General features: G+C 48.5%; 1 protein-coding gene across 1 annotated transcript in view; it reads right to left on the reverse strand.

Annotated features, from left to right (window-relative positions):
• Window positions 1–22,550, reverse strand: part of LOC146780139 (vomeronasal type-2 receptor 1-like) — a 154,606-nt gene that overhangs the window by 111,867 nt on the left and 20,189 nt on the right. The window contains exon 4 of the mRNA XM_085637124.1: window positions 20,406–20,630. Within this exon, the coding sequence (XP_085493250.1) occupies window positions 20,406–20,630 (225 nt within the window). The remainder of the gene's footprint in view (window positions 1–20,405; window positions 20,631–22,550) is intronic.

The raw sequence follows: 22,550 nt of genomic DNA on the forward strand, positions 1-22,550 counted from the left end.
ACAGTCAAAGCTAGTGGAGTCAGCACACACCTGCTCCCCTGGTCTCCCATACAGGCTGGGGTACTGTGGGAGGATGGCATCAAGCAATGCCTCATTCTCCTCATGGGTGAAAGGCTGGGCCTTCCGCACAGACCCTGACATGGTGCCAGAGGAAGCACAAGCAGCAGCAGTGGTGTCGAGTGAAAGGTAGTGCAGGCAAGTGCCCTCTCATGGGTTCTGGCTGCCTTATATCTGCCTTGCTGGGCTGTTTAATTTACAGGAGTACAGAGTGATTGGTCAGTCTCATTTGCATCCTACGTTTCCTCCAATCCCTTTAAACATACCCCAGTAAGGGCCTTTGCATGGTTCAAAATTTGAGCATAATGTGAAGTCAACAACCACTTTGCAACATTGTATTTAGTTGCCAACTGCCTTTTCCAGGCCACATGATTGAAAATGTGAACTTAAAAATCGGTATCCATGACAACCAGCATGCATTTAGGCCCTAATACTTGTCCCTCATGTGTCCCTATGTAATTTAGCTATCCACACACAGGTACGGTGCGTTTCACACATACCCCTACCGCACCAGTTGCACAGTGCGTTTGACACGTACGTGTACGGGTGAACAACCTTTACAACGCAACTTTTACACCGCACTACCATTACAACGAAACTATTACAACGCAAAATCTGTTACAACGCATGCCATTACAACGCATGCCATTACAACGAAATGCACTAGATGGCGTGCTAACATTAGAAATAGTGTAGTTTTACTATCCAAACACCTTCCCTACTGCAACGTGGACTGGAGTTAGAATAGTAAATTATACATTTCTAATGTCAGCACTCCATCTAGTGTACGTCGTTGTAAAAGCATGCGTTGTAAAGGCTGGCGTTGTAACAGATCTTGCGGTGTAAAAAATGCGTTGTAACGGCATGCGGTGTAAAAGCATGCGTTGTAACGTCATACATCCACGTGTACGACCAGTGTGTACACGTACGTGGACTACGGTAGTCCACATGCGTGTACACACTGGTAGTCCAAGTACGTGTACACACTGGTCGTACATGTACGTGTACGAGCAGTGTGTACACGTACGTGTACTACCAGTGTGTACACGTACGTGTACGAGCAGTGTGTACACGTACGTGTACGAGCAGTGTGTACACGTACGTGTACGACCAGTGTGTACACGTATGTGGACTACCAGTGTGTACATGTACGTGGACTATGGTCGTACACGTATGGGTACGACCAGTGTGTACACCTACGTGTACTACGGCAGTGTACACACTGGTTGTACACGTACCTGTACACACGGTCCGTACACACACCCGTACTCCGGCGGGAACACCAATGTGATGATACAGACCATTCACATGCCCTCAGAGCGTGTGTACGGTGCGTTTCACATCTTACACAGGTGATAGGAGGCGCACACAAATGGAATGGAGGTGTCAGACTCGTGCACGGTTGTACATCAAGTCATAGTAATTGCAGTCCTTCATGTGCAGGGCCTAGGTGTGTCAGGCAGTGATATGGCACATGTCTCCTCATGTTTTAGCACAATAGATGTGTGATGCCCTGTGTACACATGTCATGTGTGATGGGGCAGTATGTGCCACACTTCCCCTTCCCACTTTGCACATGTGTGCATGTAGTACAAATGTGTCAAGTACTGCATCACTGGTATGGCACAGTCACCAACACCCGCAAATGTCCCCTGATGCCAGGGACAGGGACACTAACACCTGACATCTAAGTACCAGCGTGCCCCGATGTGACTATGTCCTGTGTGTGTCATGTGTTCCCATGAGCTTGCTGTTGGTGTTCCGTCAACTGCATCTGCTGTTGCTGCATCCAACATATGTCTGTGTGTAGATGGGGTGGCACACATATACGCACACCATGCCACATGTGGATTCACACGTTGCGTGTGTCTGGATGCTTCAAAGATGATTTTATGACAAGAGGACATATCTGCGCCGTATCCATGTCTGTGTTTTCGTTTTTCACGTGTACCCCTTCATTGCTATGTGTATGATCTGTACATATCCAATGACATGTGACCTGTTTGTCTAGCTTGCCGCCAGCAGTCTGTATGAGATGACATCGTTCAAATGCAGATATGTGGATGTATCTCACTCCTGTGATGTCTCTGGCTGTTCACTTACACTGGCCCACAGCTAGTTTCGGGCCATGTCATGTATAACTTGACTATCAACGGGTGTAGCTGGCTTGTCGTAGGAGTATCACCTGGCTGGCATACATGTCCTGGATGTATTGCACAGACCTGACTCTGTATTTAGCAGATGTGTAGTAGCAGTTGAGCATGTGCTCAGTTCATTGACATTGATGTTGTTATGTACTAACTCTTCGTTATTCCTTCCAATTTTCTGCAGGGCATCGCCTCTCCCCCGACCAATGCCAGACTTGGGTGCCATGAGGGAACGTGACTGCATAAGGCGTTACCGCTTCTTGCAACAGTTGATTGAGAACTTGACCGCAAAGCTTGAACAACACCTCCAACCGCGACACAGGTAGCCTACTGCGCTGACCCCCAAGATGAAGGTGATGGCAGCCCTACATTTTTTTGCCACCGGTATGTTTCAATTCACCATAGCTGATGTGGGTGGCATGTCACAGACCATGTTCAGCCGTGTCCTGCATGATTTTTAGAAGCCATGTTGGAGCACCTGGATGAATTCATCCATTTTCCAACTCGTGAGCAGTTGACAGGTGTCAAGGGTGAGTTCTATGCCCTGGGAGGGATGCCCCATGTAATTGGGTCTATTGATGGGACACATGTGGCTTTGGTACCACCACAGGCACAGGAGGTCACCTATCGCAACCGTAAACATTACCACTCTATAAATGCCCTTGTGGTGTGTCTTGCTAACATGCTGATTTCCCATATCTGTGCACGTTTTCCAGCGTCAGCACACGATGCCTACATCATGAGGCATAGCAGGGTGCCAGAAATGATGCTGGGGCTGCACAACGAACGAGCATGTCTTGTTGGTGGGTATACTCTGTTTGTCCTTTGTTTAGCGCTATTTTTGTATCTTACGGCATCTCCTGACACACTTCTTTACATGATGTTTCCATGTAGGGGACTCTGGCTATCCCAACATGCCATGGCCGATGACGCCCCTCCGCAACCCCAGAACAGCTGCAGATCACCGTTACAACAACACACATGGGCAGACCAGGCGAGTCATTGAGAGGACGTTTGGCCTTCTGAAGAGCAGATTCCGGTGCCTTCACAAGACAGGCGGGTCCCTCCTATATGCACCGGTGAAGGCCTGCAAGATCGTCCTCGTGTGCTGCATGCTGCACAAGATGGCAGTGGAGAAGGCTGTGCCACTCATCCTGGATCCGGATGAGCAGGAACATCCACCCGTGGAGGATGAAGGGCTTGGTCACGAGGCAAGTGAGGATGAGGAGGAGGAGGAGGACGACATCCGGAGTCAGCACATACGCAACTTCTTCTCATAATGGTGAGTCCATGGGTCTGAGTGTGCACGCCTGGAGCCTTGTGTGGCATGTGTTGCAATGTGTGTGTCCAGCTGACTGTATGCTAAGTGACTTAGATATGTGTTCAGATGTGTCACTCGAGTGATGATGTCCTTCCACACATTTTTGTTTAGACACTCAATTTTAATATAGCATGTTGACACACTTATTCCTGTAGAGTAAATGACCATGCATGCGGATGACAATCTCTTCCCTGACTTCTTGTGTGTCTGTCATCCCCAGGTAGTTTTGCATGCTGTCTGCTCGTGTCATCGTTGGCCTCCCGCTATTTCTCATGAGTATTGCAACGTGTGCTGAATCAGCGTCCCATGCATGGACATGGGGAAAAGTCTATTTGGTTAAGGATTGCTGCACGGCATTTTGGTGTTGGTAGGTGTTTGTAATGTGTGGGCACTGCTCCTGTGCATGTTGTGCTACTATACATACATGTTGACTCTCCATGGGGCACATGACATGTTGCATGACTCCCATGTATTGATAGTCACCCTTCGTAGCAGTCATCTGTGATGGGACTGTGGATTCTGATGAAGGCATCAATGTGTGTACAACTTCCCTCTGAAACATACGGGATGCTACGGGTGGACATATTGTGGGACATCCCCATTAGAGGATAAATGGGGAATTGCAGCCCCTCCGTGTGCAGCAGGGGGTGTTTGGCTCACACCCTTCACTTGTGTGCCAGTTCAATGGATTTACAGCATCTGTGTTGTGAAGGGGGTGTCCAGTGTAGGTCCCACATGTTCTGCCAAATGACCTGTGAGTCTGTTCATATTGATGTATTTCCCTAGGTGTGAACCTGAGTAATAAAGGTGTTCCTCACCCTCCAAGGTGCCTCATCTCTGTCAATGCAGGTCTCTTGCCACTTTGCATGCGGCATCCCTGGCATAGTTGTCAAAGATTGTGCATATGAGTCTATGTGTAGTTTAGCAACATGCATGCAGTTCTTCAGGGATTTGAATATCCATTGTGCATGATGTCCATGGTTGTGCATGTATTTGGGCATGTTGGTGACCACAACAGACTGTCAACACCTGCTGAGGGTGTGTATCCTGTGCGCAGCTCATCCTTCAGTTTAATGATCCGGTGTCAGTCATCTTTGGTGATTGTGCATCCATTGTCTCTGGGTGTGCCATGGGAAACCGGACACTCCTTCCTTTACATACGCCTGTTGCAGTAGTCCTTTCTGACATCCTTGTCTTTGTGTGCAACTAGTGGCATAGTTTTCAGGTCATGCCGCCTGCTGCTGCGGCCCCTGCAGCAAGGGCACAGAGAGTTTACAGATTCGGCAACACACACACCTCAAAGATGCTCCTCCCTTCCTCCCTCCACCCATTCATTTGCTGGCATCAGCTTGTCTGTGCCACTGTTGCACCCACGCGGTGCCAAAGGCTGGACCGTAAGCGCATGCAACGTGCACATTGCACGACCCTCATGTCCTTACATGACCCACATCACACTAGAGTCTGATGTTGCAGCCACCCTCCAAGCATTGTCCATCCAAGGAGCTACCGCCTGCTCTGAGGCATACCCTAGGCGCACACACGACACCTTTGCATGGTGATTGTGCAACTCCAACTGCCTACACAGTGCTGCTCCGCCTTCCAGGCCCTGTCACACCAACCAGGTAATGTCCCTCCTACTCCCCACCGGTTCCGTACACCAGCAAGGCCATGAGAGTGGGACTTAAGCCTTCAGCATGTAGTATAGTGGCATAATCTGGCACATGGCCCAGGTATCATCTATCAGCGTGTCAATCTTCAATGTGTCCAGGTCCCCCTCACCGGCATCACATGCACACAGCACATCTTCATCAGCTCGTATGCCATTGACAGCCAGGTGCTCCTCACCCTCACCAAAGATGCAGCCATTGGCAGTTCCAACATTCAAGAAGGCATGAGATCCATTGATGAATGGCTGAACATCAGCCACCTGAGGCTGGACTTGTACAGGACTGAGGTAATCATCTGAGGATTGTCCCCTTACAGGTGGGTCAACTGCTTGTGTCCCACCCGCAAGAGCCCTGCACATGCACCCAGTGGCCACGCACACAAGATCGTGTGCATCATGGATTTGTCACTCACATTTGCCATGCTAATCACCAGCATCTGTACCTCAGGGTGCAACACCCTCTGCATGATGCACATGATCCACAGATAGATCCACTCCAGGGAAAGACAGACCATGCCCCAGCCCCACGACACCAGCCATGTCAACTACTGCCCCGCCCTCTACGGAGCAAGTACATCCTAACTCCCGGGAAACCAGTCCACATCCAGGCTGCATGTGCACACCTCAGCTTCAACATCCTGCACCCCAGCCACATCACCGTCCACCAGAGATAGCTGCAATGTATCACTGTGTGCTGCAGGATGACCTTCAGACTCCTCACCCACACTCAGGAGGCAGGCCACAAACCCAGACCCCACACCAACCTTGGCCGTCTGTCATCCGAGACCCCGTTGTGCCAACTCCGCGCATCTAACCTTGCCCTGGCCACCATTCTTCACATCCACCGTACTCCAGCATGCAGGACATAGTTCTCCCACCTGGCAAGACATACCTGCTACTCCCTCCCCGGCAACATCCACATGACCTCTACGCCTTCAGGATACTCTTCCCAATTGGTCTGTCTGCACAGTAATGCATGCCCCCCCTCAGCAGCTTGAGGCCATCACTGGTGAGTATTGTGCTCCATGTCTTTATAGTATGATACACTGTGACCCATGTGTGTCCTGTCCCAGACTCAGATTCCAGGGTATGGATGGCTGGAGTTAGTTCAACACTCATGCATAGTTTGAAATTTCCCCACACATAGGTTGTGTACTCATGCAAAATGAATGCAACATGTAATTGTAGAAAAAGAGATTTATTCTCGGTGGGGGGCCTGTTTAGTGTGGACAAATAGGTGCTATACAGTGTGCATGGAATCCAAAGTTCACAGGGGGAGATGGCATCCTTGTCAGTTGGAGTCATCAGAGTCCAGACCACAGTGTTGGTCATCATTGGTCAGACTGTGACCAGCAAGTCCATGTGGCAGAGAATGTCATTGGATGAGGTGCTGCTGTTGCGCCAGAGGGACAGGTGCCAGGCCAGGTGACCAGGGAGATGTGGATGGTCCGCTGCCTCTCACAGTCTTTTCCGTGGACAACCCCCCTTCCTTGCGGGACCCTCAGATGCAGGCCTTGACGATGCTTGGGATGCTCCGTCGGACGAATCCTCCGCCTCCTCCCTCCCAGTGGCTGGTGCTGGTCTTCGCCTGGTGGCACAGGGAGGGTTGCCCATGTTGTTGGCGATCCGACGGAGTGAACGGCTTATGTCCGTTTGCACTGCCAGGAGCTCAGCCAGTCTTGCCTCCATCCGTCCTTGGTGTTGTTGTTGACTGGCGTGTTGCTCGGCCTGCTGGTTCTTAATCTCGTTGAGGGTCCCCACTACCTGGCTGATGCCCCTGGTGTCACGCCGGTATGTCTCCAAGATGTGGCGTATGTGTGACATACCGGTTCCCTCAGCTGGCTGGTCAGGTTCGTGCCTCCGCCTGCCTCCACTCCCACCACCCCTGCCCACACGAGCCTGGCCTGCCGTTGTGGGCACATCGGGTCTACCGGACCCCTGAGTGATGCCATTTGCAGGGTTGTCTGCCTCCTCCTGGGTGGCCGGAGAACCTTGTCCCTCCAGGTCAGACTGGCTCAGTTGTTCTGTGCGGGCAGGGCTCCTGGGTGTCTCCTGGGATGTGGCAAGAATGGGGGTGGTGGTTGGCACAGATGTACCTGACGCAGGTGCTGCAGGGGCTTGGGCACCAGAGGGTCCAGGTCGGTTGGGGTCATCCACAGAGTGCTGAGAGTCGTCGCTGCCGGTGGGATCATCTTCCTGCCGAGCCTGGGCCTGTGATTGTTCCCCCCCAGTGTTGGGGGGAGATCCATGACGTTGCCCTGTGTGTGAGAGAGAGACAATGTTAATGCTGTTTCATGCGACATCCATGTTTCATACATGTTCTGGTTGCCACAGTTCCTCCAGGTAGTTGTATGTGCCTAGCATTCACATCAATGTTCACTTGTGGATGGGTATGTTGCAGGGGACTGATTGAAATGTTATCCAGGGTCTTTGACATGTCGCATTTGGCCTTGGATGCTTTTTTGGCTGTGGCTTGATCTTGTTGTGTCACATGTCCATTGTGAGAGTGTGTGACTCCCTTGGCTTCCCCGAGGTTGTGTGCTTGTGTGAGGGGTGAGTGATCATCACTCAGCCCGACGCTGTTCAACATCCACATGGCCCCCCTCACACAAGTGGCCTGCCAACACAACCTCTAAGACATCTCCTACACCGATGACACCCAGCTCATCCTCTCCCTCACCAAGGACCCTCACACCGCCAAGACAAACATCCACGAGGGTCTGCGGGCCATCGACGACTGGATGCGGAGTGGCCATCTGAAACTGATCTCGGACAAGACGGAGGTCCTCATCCTGGGACCCACACCCTCACCCTGGGACGACTCCTGGTGGCCAATCGCTCTGGGGACATCACCGACATCCACCAAACACGCACGCAACCTAGGATTGATCCTCGCATCCTCCCTCTCCATGTCCAAGCAGGTCAACGGCGTCTCCTGCTACGACACCCTACGCATGCTCCGCCGGATCAACTGGTGGATCCCGAAACAAGTAGAACAGTGACACTGGCCCTCGTCAGCAGCTAACTGGACTACACCACTGCACTCTACGCAGGATTCCCATCCATACACCAATGGCGGCTACTACGCTTCTAAAACGCCTCGGCACAAGTGATCGTCAATGCCCCCGCCACAGAAACATCACCCCCCTCCTGAGAGACCTGCACTGGGTCCACATCGACAAGAGGATCACCTGTAGGCTCCTCAGCCACACACACAAGGCACTCCACACTGCCAGACAAGTCTACCTGCACATCAGACTCAGCTTCTACACCCCCCCGCCAGCTCCGCTCTGGCATCCTCGCCCTCGCAGCTGTCCCCCGCATCCAACGTACGCCCACCTGCAGCAGATCCTTCTCCTACTACCTCACCGCCAAGACCTGGAACACCCTCCCAACCCACCTACGACTGATCCAAGACCTACTTGCCTTCAGATGACCCCTCAAGACCTGGCTCTTCGAGCAGTATTGGCACCCCCCCTCAGCGCCTTGAGACCCTCACAGGTAAGTAGCACGCCTTACAAGTACCCTGATCGATTGTTGATTGATTGACGGTGCCTGCTGGTGGGTGTAGTGTGATTTGGCAGTTGGTCTCCCAGGTGATGTATCTGTCCCCCCATGGAGCATGCTGCCATGTCAGCGAGTGTGAGTTCCTGTCCTAGATATCTGAGCTGGTTGTGTTTGTGTTAGATTTTGCAGTTGTCACAGGAGGGCCTTGTGCTGCCTACAGCAGGGCCAAGTGTCAGATACCTTGTCAGTACTTTGCCAGTCCCTGTGCATTGCGCCTGGTGCATGGGTATGTACCTGGGCCATATGGGCTGAGGGCAATGGTGTCTGTTTCTGAGTTGTACAATATGTTTAGTGATCCCCACCCTCCCAGCATCCCGGACATCCTGTCTTGGGTTTGTGGTTTGTGTAGGCTGGGACATGGCATGGCCTTGCTTTGTGAATGAGGCATACTCATGTTAGTGGCCTGAGCATTGTTTAGAGTGTGGTTGTGTCAGGTCAGGGCTTGGGGGTAGGTGAGTGCATTTGTTGTAGTTGGGGTGTGGATGCCATTCCCCCCATGTTACGTGAGTTGTTTGTGTACTCACCAGGCTCTCGAACTCCTTCGACTCCGTGTACTCCCATTGGCGGAAGCAGGGCCATCACCTTCTCCTCCCAGGGATGGTAATGTACCGGTCTGTGGGGCCGCCCACCTCCTGTGATGTTACTCTGGGCGTATTCCTCGTTCATTTTGCGCTTGACTGCCCTGCGCAGATCGTACCACCTGGCTTGACATTCATTCCTGGTCCTTCTGATGGGCGCAACAGCAGTCACCCGATCGACGATCCTCTGCCACAGGCTAGTTTTTTGGGATATGCTGGTCTGTCTGACCAATGTTCCAAAGAGCTGTGATTTCGTTAGCTCCTCCCTTGTGAACTTTGGATTTTTGTCTGTGGGCACGGTGTGGGGTGTGGGTGTGGATGGTTGTGGGTGTGTGAGTATGAATGTGTAGGTGTGTGTGTATGTGTAGAGGGGGCTGTGTGAAGAAGGTTGTATGAAGGTGTGTAAGTTAAGGTGTATGGGTGCAGGTGTTTGTGTGTGATGTCTGTCAGCAGTGGGTCTGTTGCAAAGGCTCATGGTTTGTGATTGTGGGCCCTTTTTATTGGTCCATTTGTGGGTGTGGCTGTGTTTGAACTTTTGGTGGGTGTGTTATAAGAGGTGGTTGTGAGTTTGGGCCTCTGTTTGACTGTTTGGATGTGCCAGGTCAGTCTTTTAGTTGTTTTTTGTCCTGTAGACGTGTTTTGTGGTTTTGTGCAAGTCGAATTAACGGTCCTTGTGCTGTTTTACAGTGTCCTGGTTCAGTACGAGTCTTTTTCGCGTAGGTAAGGTGCTTCCATGGCTATGTTGTTGTACAGTGATCACATGTGCAATGGTGTTGTACGACTCGTACATACGCGATGCTGGGGTACAGTGTTGTGGTATGGTGCTTCCAGGTACGGGGCTGGGGTAGGGGGTACGGGGCGTACATGCGCGGGTGCTGGGGTGGGGGGTACGGCGCGTACATAAGTGGGTGCTGTGGTGGGGGTACAGCGCTTACATACGTGGGTGCTGGGGTATGGCGCGTACATGCATGGGTGCTGGGGTGGGGGGGTACAACCCGTACATACGCGGGTGCTGGGGTACGGCGAGTACAGGTGCGGGTGCTGAGGTGGGGGGGTCCGGCGCGTACATACGCGGGTGCTGGGTTACAGCGCGTACATAAGCGGGTGGGGTGGGGGTCCGTACGACTCATACCCCAGGCCCAAGTGTACCCGGGCTAGTGGTCGTACAAAGTTCGCTCCGTACGGGACGTTTTCCATACGCTTGTGTATTCGGGACGCCGGTAAGGATCGGACTTGAGCGCTCGGACTTCAGTTTTACGACTCGTACGTAAATCTGTCCGGGGACGTCTCGTAGACTTTTCCCGAGGCAATTCGTATGTAATTTTACGGTACGAATCGTACTTCGCCGTTTGTACGGGACTTGTACGACTTGTATGTAAAAAAATACGGATACGAGTGGTACGGGAACATTTTTTACCCGATCGGAATTGGCACCTTAGTATTTTGTTTGTAATTGTTTATTTCAGATTAAAAATCCATAAAGCACACATAAAATGAGCACAGTTATTGCGGTACAGTAGTTAAAAAATATAAAAATCCAATAATTTATCCTACAATCAGTTACATCCTCCAAATAAGGTTGGTTTTAGCACAATTTAGCTGTACACAATAATTCATATTTTACAATTCTTAAGTGAGTGTTTCCTGATATATTTCATAAAAACTATAAAAGAATCAAATTAGCAGCAACCTTTCCAACTTATTATTACACATTATGATCTAAAACCCTAGAACAGTGCTTTTTATTGTGATTTGGTCGCTGTTTTACATACACTGATCTGGGTTAGTTCTTATAAAATACCAAGTATTGGTGGATTAACTAAGAATAGTTGCCCAAGTAGCGTTCCGTCCTTCTACTGTGGCTTGGCCATGCAGTGTGTAAATATGTATCTAAACTATAAAACGAAAACACCTAACGCCTATCAATTGCCATTATTCTCAAAGCTGGATAAAGAGACCTGATGTCTAGTAAATTACATAATGAGATAATCCACCTCCTACTTTATAGGCCTCACAAAAAAACAAGATGTTCTAGAGATTCTTGAGCTTTATTACAAGCAGGGCAGATAGTATTAGAATTATTCGTTTTTACCCATCAGCTGTAAGCTCTAGTGTGTGCAGGGTCCCATATCTGATCTTCACCCTGGATGACATCTAGAGGAGGTTCATTAAAAGGCACAATCTTATGGTTGTGGATTTGATCTGTCAAGCTCCCTGGTTTGCAATCTTTAACCATTCCTCCCCAGAAATATTCCCTGCACCACTCTCTAATTAGTTGCCTTGGTGTCAAGGGTGAGTCATCGGGACAGTCCCAGAGGTTCTCAAGATTTAAAAACCAGAATGTTTTTTGCACATACAACACCCAAGGAATTCATAGATGCTCAGATGCTTTTAAAATCTCTCCCATGGGTGCTCAATAGGATTCAAGCTGTGGTGTTGACCATATCCTGTGCTAGAATATTAATGGCCTCCGCTGAATGGTAAATGCAATGGGGTATAAGCCCATATCCTGCATTAGTGGAAATGTTGGAGAGCTTTTTGGGAGTTTCATTAAGCACTTGAGAAATTTGTTCTTTATGAGTGACAGCTCATTTGTAGCAGTGTGGCCTCAAAGCTCTGCTCCATATAGAGTGGCACTTTTAGCCCTCATCTTGTAAACCGCTAGTGCAGGTGCTACAATTGCTGTTTTCAACTTTCTTGCCATCCTCAGAGTTGCCTCGGCCTCTTGCTCCAATTTTAATGCACTCTTGTTATTTTCTGCCTTCCAACTAAGGTTATGTGACAAAGTAACCCCTATAATTCGAACCCTGCTCTAGAGGTATGTTGTTGCCAATTATTTTTGGTATTGTAGATTTATAGAGGTTGAAAACCACATAGTTGGTCCTATTTATGTTCAACTCTAGACCCAGGTCAGCGCAGGAAATGGTTCAATGTTTCTTGGAGGCCTCTATGGGTCTTTGAGATGAGCAGAGTGTCATCTGCAAATAACAGCATTTGGGGGCAGATTTATGTTCCCTGGCGCATCCCTGCAAATCAGCATGGATGCGCCAGGGAAGATGCGTCACGCAAGTTTGCCCTTGCGCCACCTCACATGCGCCGCATTTACAATGCGGCGCATCGTGGTGCAAGGACAAGCAGATAGGTGACGCTTCTGCCGGCGTAAGGTTGGCGCAGTGCTGAAATTGCGTCGCAAGCGCGACGCAACTCCAGCACTGTTCCAACCTACCCTATCCCTAACATGGTGCGTCAAGCCTTACGCCTGCTTCAAGCAGGCGCAGGGTTTTGACGCATCAGCGTTGGGAAAGTGACTCAGTGAAATCTTATAGATTTCACTGAGTCACTTTTCAGGGGCGTTCCTGCGACGGAACGCCCCCCCTGAGTAGGAACGCCCACATGAAACCTGACGCAGGTTTCATGTGGCGCAGGGCTTTACACCGTGACGCATCTCCATAGATGCGTCACGATGTAAATGGGGCGCAACATGGCGCAGGGTTTAAGCCGCCGCTGCGTCACGCAACGGCAGCGTAAAAGGGGCCCAAGTCCCTCATAAATCTGCCCCTTGGTATTTTACAGCACCAATCCTGGGAGCATTATAATTTTGGAAATCCAAGGTTTCTGCCAGGTCATTTACATACAAATAAAAGAGAGTCGGGGCTAAAACACAGGCTTGCCTAACTCATTGCTCTATTTTAAAAGCTTTGGTTTGTTCCCCATACTTGCCTTATCTCGCCTGTGCTTGATCATTATCATGAATCTTTATCAAGATTTCTAAAATATTAGTTGGTACTCCCATGTGGCCAAGAACTTCCCACAGTTTCAATCTTGAAACCATGTCAAAGGCTGAATTAAGATCAACAAAAATGACATATAAATGGCCTTTACCAAGTAAAACAGCTTTTCGAGTAGATCAAATTAAACCTAAAAATTTGATCTCAAGTGCTTACTTTTGGGGCAAATGTCTGTTTGCAGGTTGGTAAATATGTTGTTTGTTGATGCCCAGTCCGACAGTTTTCCCAGTATCTGTCGACAAAAGATCTTTTGGAGCCCAGCTAGTAAACTGATAGGCGTGTAGTTACTGGGATTGTCCCACTGGCCTTTCTTATAAATTGGGATGATTTCTGCACTGTGCCAACACTTAGGTATTGGACCCCTCCTCATAATTGTCCTCGCAATAAGATTTAAATGTGTGGCCCAAATATCTGCCACTGAAGCATACAAGTCAAAGGGAATGCAGTCTTGGCCAGGGGCTTTGTTGGGAACAATTGATTTCCCTGCCTGAAAAGAATCTGCAAGGGAGATTTCAAGAATATCTGCTTGCCCCTAAATAAAGGTAGAAGAGTTTTCATTGTCACCACGTCTTGTAAACCCATTTAGAAAAGAATGGTGTATTAAGAATATGTCACCAATAATTACAAAATACTGTGAGATTATAAATCAATCAATCAATCAAACATTTGTAAAGCGCACTACTCACCTGTGAGGGTCTCAAGGCGCTGGGGGGGTGCTGCTACTGCTCGAACAGCCAGGTCTTGAAAAGTCTCCTGAAGGTCAGCAGGTCCTGGGTTTGCCGCAGGTGGAAGGGGAGGGTGTTCCATGTCTTAGCAGCGAGGTGGGAGAATGATCTGCTGCCGGCGGTTGTTCTGCGAATGCGTGGAACAGTGGCGAGGGCGAGGTCAGCGGAGCGAAGCTGGCGTTTTGGGGTGTAGAAGGTGAGTCGTTCGTTGAGGTATGCTGGTCCGGTGTTGTGGAGTGCCTTGTGATCATGGGGGAGGAGCTTGAAGGTGATCCTCTTGTTGACGGGGAGCCAGTGCAGGTCTCTCAGGTGGGCTGTGATGTGGCGGGGGATGTTGAGGATCAGGTGTGCAGAGGCATTCTGTATGCATTGTAGGTGTTTCTGGCGTTTGACCGTGGTTCCCGCGTAGAGGGCATTGCCGTAGTCCAGTTTGCTGCTGACGAGGGCCTGGGTGACCGTCCTTCTGGTTCCGGTGGGGATCCATCTGTAGATCTTGCGGAGCATGCAGAAGGTGTTGAAGCAGGAGGGGGAGACGGCGTTGACTTGCTGGGTCATTGATAGCGAGGAGTCTAGGATGAACCCCAGGATGCGTGCCTGGTCGGTGGGTTTCGGTGCAGCTCCCAGTGTGGCCGGCCACCAGAAGCCATCCCAGGCGGAGCGGGTGAGGCCAAGGATGAGGACCTCCGTCTTGTCAGAGTTCAGTTTCAGGCGGCTCTTCTTCATCCATTCGGCAATGGCCTTCATTCCTTTGTGGATGTTGATTTTGGCGGTGGTGGGGGCCTTGGTGAGGGAGAGGATCAACTGGGTGTCGTTGGCGTATGAGATGATGTTGAGGTTGTGAGATCGGGCTATGTTGGCGAGCGCTTCCATGTAGACGTTGAAAAGTGTCGGGCTGAGGGATGATCCTTGGGGTACGCCGCAAATGATCTTGGTGGCTTCAGACCGGAATGGAGGAAGGCGGAGACTCGGGGTTCTGCCGGTGAGGAAGGAGGTCGTCCAGTCCAGGGCTTTGTCGCGGATCCCTGCGTTGTAGATGCGTATGCATAGGGTATGGTGGCTGACGGTGTCGAAGGCGGCTGAAAGGTCCAGGAGGATGAGGGGCGCGGTTTCTCCATTGTCCAGCAAGGTCCTGATGTCGTCGTTGGCGGCGATGAGGGCAGTTCCGGTGCTGTGGTTGCTGCGGAATCCTGATTGGGATGGGTCCAGGGTGTTGTTCTCCTCGAGGAAGCAGGTGAGTTGTCTGTTGACAATCTTCTCAATGACCTACGCCGGGAACGGGAGTAGGAAGATGGGCCGGAAGTTCTTGAGGTCCTTAGGGTCCGCCTTGGGTTTCTTGAGTAAGGCGTTGATCTCGGCTTGCATTAAGCTCTCTGAGAAGGTGGCGGTCTCAAAGGAGTTGTTGATGATCTTCCAGAGATGGGGTGCAATGGTGGAGCTTGCTTTGTTGAAGATGTGGTGCGGGCAGGGGTCGGATGGTGAGCCTGAGTGGATGGTGTTCATGATTTTGATGGTGTCGTCGTCGTTGACGTGGGTCCAGGAGAGCAGGAAGTCAGTGTGGCTGGGGGGAGGTGAGTCTGAGGTGTCCGTGGCTGTTAGGGGGGCCTGGTTGTTGAAGCTGTCATGGATGTCTGCGATCTTGCAGGGAAAGAAGGTGGCTAGGGAGTCGCAGAGGTCTTGCAACCGCAGGATGTCGTTAGAGTTGGAGCTAGGGTTGGAGAGTTCCTTCATGATGTTGAAGAGCTCTTTGCTGTTGTGTGCGTTTTTGTCGATGCGTTCCTTAAAGGAGGTCCTTTTGGCAGTTCGGATGAGTTGTTGGTGTCTGCGGATGGAGTTCTTGTTATGTCATATCAAATAAGTCACTAGTTGATAAAAACTTTTGGTCTGTGGAAAACCTTGATGCAATTAATACCTTAATCTACTACTTTGTTGTGAAGTATTATCAGGTGTCTGTCTCATTTGAATTCTATGTCACATGTTAAACTGGAGTTACATTTCATAAAGAGATTCTCAAATGTATTGTTTAGTGTTGCCAGAGAATAGTAACGATTTTCTTAATGATATAAGATTTGCAAAGTAGTTGAAATGCAGTAATATAAAATGTATTAAGTATAGTTGTTTTAAGAATAGATTCTGATGGTAATCTGGGGAATTATATGGACAAAATGATTTAACCGTCTCTCAGAAATGAGAAAATTGTTTGCTAGGTATATATTGATCAGTATGAATATTGGATTTCACATTTATAGTATTCAATATATCCCATGTTTGATTTTTTCTTTTTGGCATTTGCTTAATAATGATTTTCATGGAAAAACGTCTATTCTTGAAGTCAAATCAAATCAGGGACATTTATTTAACACACAAATCACCCGAAAGTCTCATGGCGCTGGCGGACGGCTCCGAGTTGTCAGTATAGGAGGGACAGAGCTAAAGGTCGAACAGCCATGTTTTTAGATTTTGGCGAAAATTGTTATGATCAAAGGTAATATGTAGGTGTAAAGGCAAAGTAGTGATGATCATTGTAAAAAACACATGTTGGCCATTTGTATCTAAAAATTGTAGTTATAAATTACCTTTGAAGTGTCCCTTGTATCTTTTTTGTGTGGGATGTCGAATGGCCAAACCTCCAATGGCCCTTATGTATGTCAGCGATTGAAATGGAGTAGACTCCTTTGCTTTTATACTTAAGGTCCACCTGTCTACAAATCAGATGAATGGACCTTCAGTTTGGCAGAGAGGGTACTCAGCCAAACTCTAAGTCAGCCACTTAGTCTCTGAAATAGAAGTCAAGATGCTCCAGCAGTGCAAGGCAGCAGACTGTATCTGACAATTTCACTTTGAAGTCGAATAGGAATAGGGTTTGAGTGAGGTCTCGCTAAAGCCATTTGTTTTGACAGCAGTAACTCTGAGCCAGAAAAGTACAATTCTGCACCTAAAGAAGTCCTCTAGTCGGCTGGGTACTTGTGGCACCTTTCCCAATCAAGATTTCCACCTTAAGATTTAGGGAGGGAATTAGATCTTGGCAGTGAGGGAACTCCATTGCAATGGCGACAGAGTTCCCTTCCCTCTAAGACTATGGTTCGTCTGCCCACCTTAAGTGTGGACGGACCATAGTTTGACAATGGTGGAGACAACTTAATCTCTGCCATGGTCAAACTTTTCCAATGGCATAACGGAGTAAGGGTTGTTGGAAGTTTGGTTATATGTCAGCCTACCTAATTTAAATAAGCATACATGTAGCAATATTTAAATGTCCATCACAGCCAGGAATAACCTGGAAGTAAGGGGCACAGAAAAGTGCAGATGCCTCAGTCAACATGGAAGTAAACTCTCAAGGTGACGGGGCATTATTGTTTTAATTTTCAAAAAGAAAATCCTGCTTTGGCATTTTCTTTTAGGAAACATGAAACAATAATATTGGAAGTTTGCAGTATTGAGGAACCTGACCCTTAAGGGCCAAGCGGCGCAGAGTACGCCTGAAATCCTCTAGTTCTCCTGCCTTGCAATACAGAGACACTGGACACTCCGTCTGGCGTAAAAGATCGAGTTTTATTAGCTGCAGCTAGTACAGTTGTCCGTGAAGTCACACAGAGATGGGTTCACAAGAGACTGCTCCTGACCTCCGTGGCGCACAAACTTTTATACAGTGAAATACAATGGATCCAATGTATAACCCAAACACATATAAAATTTGAGACATCGACAAATGTTACCAACAATGGTTTAAGCTAAAAACTGACTCGGGTTCCACGTGATGTTTGTTGCCGGCCCCTTTAAGTAAATTGCAAAGAGAATCCACATGATACAGTTTACAAGAAAGGAAAACATGGTTGTATGTTCTAGAAGGACAGTCGTGAGACCAGAGAATGCATGAGATGTGTAGCGAAGGGCAGTAGATAAGATAAGCGGGTGGAAAGAATGGTGTGAGCTAACAAATAGTTCGGGCGGGGATTATCCGGCTCAGACATTAATTAGTGTATTCGGCCAGACACTGACACTAGTTAATAAACACGGGACGAAAAGCTACCTGACACGCAAGGGCAGAAATGACAAAAACATCTCGTTTACCAGCTGCCTGAGTGAGGGCAACCTAAGATGGTGGAAAACACAAGATGGAGTCTGGATACGATCGAGAAACGACAAATTTCAGAACCTCAGTATGGCTCCATCATATTTGATGGAGCCATTTGGCAAAGTTATAATGCATTGGAAGGAACCTCCTTGAACTGTCTGCAAGGCTGATGGACATTTCAAAATGTGACAGTTGACACTTCTTGTCCTGGCAGAGGATGGGCCATCCACCCAGATATAATTTGGCCCTTTAGTCTGTTTTTTGGAACTCTGATTCCTCCAGTGGAGCAAGGAAGCAAGCTGATTCAGGGAAGGTTTTACTGAAGTTGGATAGGCTTGGTGCGAGTGTCCGCTGAGTTGGATTCTCAGCCAGCAAAAAGCTCAGGGTGGGACAAACCTGACTTTATTCTTCGGTGGGGTTCCATTTTAGGCAGATTGATGTGGGTGGTTGGTCCACCGGAGATCTGGACATCCAACATTTTCCTAAGTCCATATTTTTTTCTGATTTTAGAAAAGGTCTTTCTGAACACCACTAATCATCACAGATCTCAGAGGCCATCAACAGGATCAAGTCTTTTTCCAATTTCAGTTAGTCACTGGTCATTTTAGGGAAAAATACCTCTTGCAGCTATTGATGTCCTTACAGCCACACAGAAGGACAGTCAAATGACCCTTGGAGCCCACTTCTAAGTCCTGGCATAAGATGGAGCAAGGCCAGCCCTTCAAGCCTCATACAGCAGCAGATGCAGTCCTCTTCTGTTCTTACACAGGTCCAGAGTGTATTCTTTTGAGCTGAGGATGAGGTAGCCAGTGTGTATGGGTGACTCCTGGACACTCCTAAGTAAATGAGGAAAAGTATCCCGGGGCAACTTTTTCCACTTTACTAAAAAAGTGATTTCACTATTGAATTAGATGTTTTTTAAATATTAAACATACTGGTTGATACATTTCTACAACTTCTTCCTAACCAGTGACATTAAAGTTAATAGAATAATCTGCACTATAAATCTCCTCATTCGACAGCCAGTGTCTTCTACATTGAAAACAGCTTTTGGGCACTTGTCACTGTAGGGACAATCCAACAATATATTTCTACATGCCCCACCTTCAAATACCAGGCACCCTAATTTGTGTGCAACAAGGGCTACTGAGGAGTGACGTATTAGTATTTTAATGAATGTTTTCCCCTGTTATGACTGTAGGTGTAAACTGCTGCAGCAGACAGGCTACACTGATAGGCCTGAAGCTGTGTTTTCTTTGTCACACTAGTGGATGGCACAATAAGTGCTGCAGACCACAGGTGATATTTAACTTTCCATGCCACAGGTGTAGTTTCTACACTATTTAATATGGTCATACAGGAGAGTTAAAATGTAATGCAGGAATTAAACGATGTTTGCATGTTTTAGGGGTCAGATCTCATGCACTGGGCACTGAACAACAAAGTCTCAGTGTACAAAGTCATAAAACCAGCAATATAATTAAAAAGAAAATTGGGTTGACCACACAAAAAGGGGTATTTTCCCACAGGTGTGAACATATCTGGCTGGGAACTAAATCTCAACCTGAATCACCAAAATCTCAGACCCATAATTATGGGGAGAGTAATTAATAGTCACTGTTGACCACAGGCGTGGGCAATAGCACTTAATTATCAACAGCCAGTTCTGCTACAAATATGGAGCCAGAATAGTTGTCTGGAAAATAAACAGTGAAAACATTGTTTCTTCCATTGATTAATACATATCTCCTTCGACAGTTAAAGCTGCCAGAGACATCCAAAATATACCTGGTAATCAGCAGAATCTAGCAGGTAACCTACTGATAATGCTTATGCTGGTTCTGGTAATTGACCAGAGATAATGCTTATGGTGTGAAAGTCTTTTGACCTGATTAAAGGGCATTCATCCTCTCTGCACAGTACAGTTATGACTGAAGTTCTTAACAGGGCACACTAAATCAGGCTGTGGGCAAAGAACACAGTACCAGTCATTCATTAGTTTATTTCTAGCACTTTTAGAAGTTATAGGCCAAGGCGCATGTGTATCTAAGAAGGAAATGGGAAGTGGACAAGCTGAGTTTTTCAAGGCTCAATTGTGCATGTCAGTTGTACAATCAAATCCAAAATATTAATCAGACCTCATAGAAAACTGCTGAGCCTTCACCATTAATAGTAACTGAAAAGGGCACTTTATCCAAGCATAATAGTCACTGTAGCGATAATTTTGTACACACACTTTACATCTCCCCTCATGAAATCCCCACAGTATCCAACAGAGTCAGCCCTAAAGACAAGGTCTCACCCCCCCCCCCCTCCTGTTGGTATGCAAAGAGCACAAAACGTATTCAAAGTGCCAAAGCATGAAAACAAAACAATACCACCTTTTAGGGGTTCCCTCCTAAGGAAATGCACTTGGGTTGCATGGAGCCCTGGATGATACCATAGGAATCTAAAAGCTCATTACGGATAGGCCTTTCTAGTCACCTTCTCAAACACGCCCAGATGGATGAGGCTGTTGTTAAGGGTCAGCACTGGCTCTGATGTATGTTCCAGCTGGTAAGTTCCCACCACCACATTCTCTGCTGCTCCTTCTGCTGTTATTTTCCAGTTGAGTATTTCGTAGGCTGGTGGTGGGTTCCCATTGGAATCAAAAAATATCTTGTGCCCTGCTGTGCTCTGGAAGTTAACATTTCTCACATAGTGCAGCAGCTGTGAAGATAAAAAGGTCATGCTGTATTTTAGCATTGTAATTAACTTCTTAATCCTCTGAATGTGCTAATGCAAATCAATAAAGTATTTATTGTGCAGATATGTTCCTTCTTTAGGCTGCTTCTAAAACCTACAATCCACCCAAAATGTTGTTGAGCTAACAGTCTGCCTCTGCCGCCCCTCAGTTGCATGGTGCTGCTGGCCCAGGATCCTTCCTGTCACAAAGACAGCACATAACTTATGGCATATCTTTTCATTTTTGTTGTCCTTTGCATAGATTACCAATTTAAATATTCAGTTATTATATGTTTTCAAAGAGTCAGAAAACCAGAAAAGAGATGTAACAACAGAGGGTCTCCAGCTGTTGAAGCTGCTCTGTTGATACACTCTGACATCCCTCACAGGCATGGGTAGTAAGGGCAGCTAACCAGGGTACGATGCTCAGCCCATCACAGGTGGCCCTGCACCAGTGTGCCATAAATAACTTCTCTTTTTCTCTCTCCCTCATTTGTGTCTCACTGGGTCATAGTTGCGAGATCCAGCAGAGAGAGAAAGAGAAAAAGGTTCCCCTCTCCTGAGCCTCCCACAGCTCGGTCATCACTGTGAGGCTCAGTAGAGGGTGCCCCCCAACTTTGGTATAGTGCTGCAAGGCCCAAAGGGTAGAGATCCTGTCTCCTGGACCTTGCAACTATTACCCTTGGTACTGTGAGGCCCAGCAGAAGGAGAGAGAGAAATACCCCATCTGGGCCTCATAGAGTTAGACCATGTCTGTGAAGCCCTTGGGAGTGTGTCCCCCCTCCCTTGGGCCTCACAGTACTAGACCATGGCTGTGAGGTTTGGGGAGAATACTCTCCTATGGCTATAGCAGCGCTAAACCATGCCTGGGGGCCTCCTCCCCTGGACCTGACAGCACTGTGTCATTACAGCGAAGCCAAAGGGAGGAAGCACTCTGCCTTTAGTGCTAGCCCATGGTTAAATGGCCCTGGAGAGGAGGTCCTTGCAGACTTGAATCTGGGCCTCATTGTGCTGGATAAGGGCTCTGACACCAATGGGAGTGGGGCAGCCTCCCCAAATGCTTCACAGCACAAGACCATGGTTGTGAGGCCCACGGAAAATGGCTTCCCACCACTGGACTTCACACAATTTGCTCTGTGCCTCATAGTGATGGATCATGGCTGCGAGGCCCATGGCAATGTGGCCTCTACCCCGGAACCTTGTAAAGATAGATACTGGCTGTCAGTCCTAGGGCTTTTTCTGAGCCTCAATGTGCTTGTGCATAGCTTTGAGACTGCATGGAGGGGTGCCCCACTCCTAGGCCTTGCAGTGCTATACCATGGCTGCCAAGCACGGGGAAGGGAGAATCCCTTACTGGTAGTCGTAGCACCTTACCATGGCTATGTGCATGCTTCAACCATAGGCATCAGTAGTCTACTGGGTGCAGTGGCCCCAGTGGTGTTTAGTCCCCAATCCACCAATTTTGGGGCTGTTTTTTACTGTGCAGCCTGTGGGCAGAGTAGGGTGCTCTTCCATGGGTCTTGCAGCCATGTTCAAGTGTTGTGAGGGAGAGAAGCGGCCCTCTTCCTCTTAAGCTTGCAGCCATTGGTCGTACACTGCAAGGCTTAGGAAAGGAGGAGACCCCCCCTTGTGCTTCACAGCGCTAAGTCATTGCTGTGAGGCTCATAGAATGGGGCCCCATGGATGGGTGTATCTATCAGTACTGCAGCAGGTGCAGTAGCACCCTGACTCAGGAATCTTAGGTATCCCATTCAACAAAATTATGGCTGTTTTTACTGACCACCAACTGGGAGGGGGTCTAATTTGGTTTGCTTGCCATTTCTACACCAGTACCAACTCTTCCATGGGCCTTAAAGCCATGATCCAGCTCTGATGGGGGTCCAGGAGAACCAGATCCTCCCCTGG

Source organism: Triturus cristatus, chromosome 12 (assembly GCF_964204655.1).
Source record: "Triturus cristatus chromosome 12, aTriCri1.1, whole genome shotgun sequence".
In the NCBI taxonomy this organism is placed as follows: domain Eukaryota; kingdom Metazoa; phylum Chordata; class Amphibia; order Caudata; family Salamandridae; genus Triturus; species Triturus cristatus.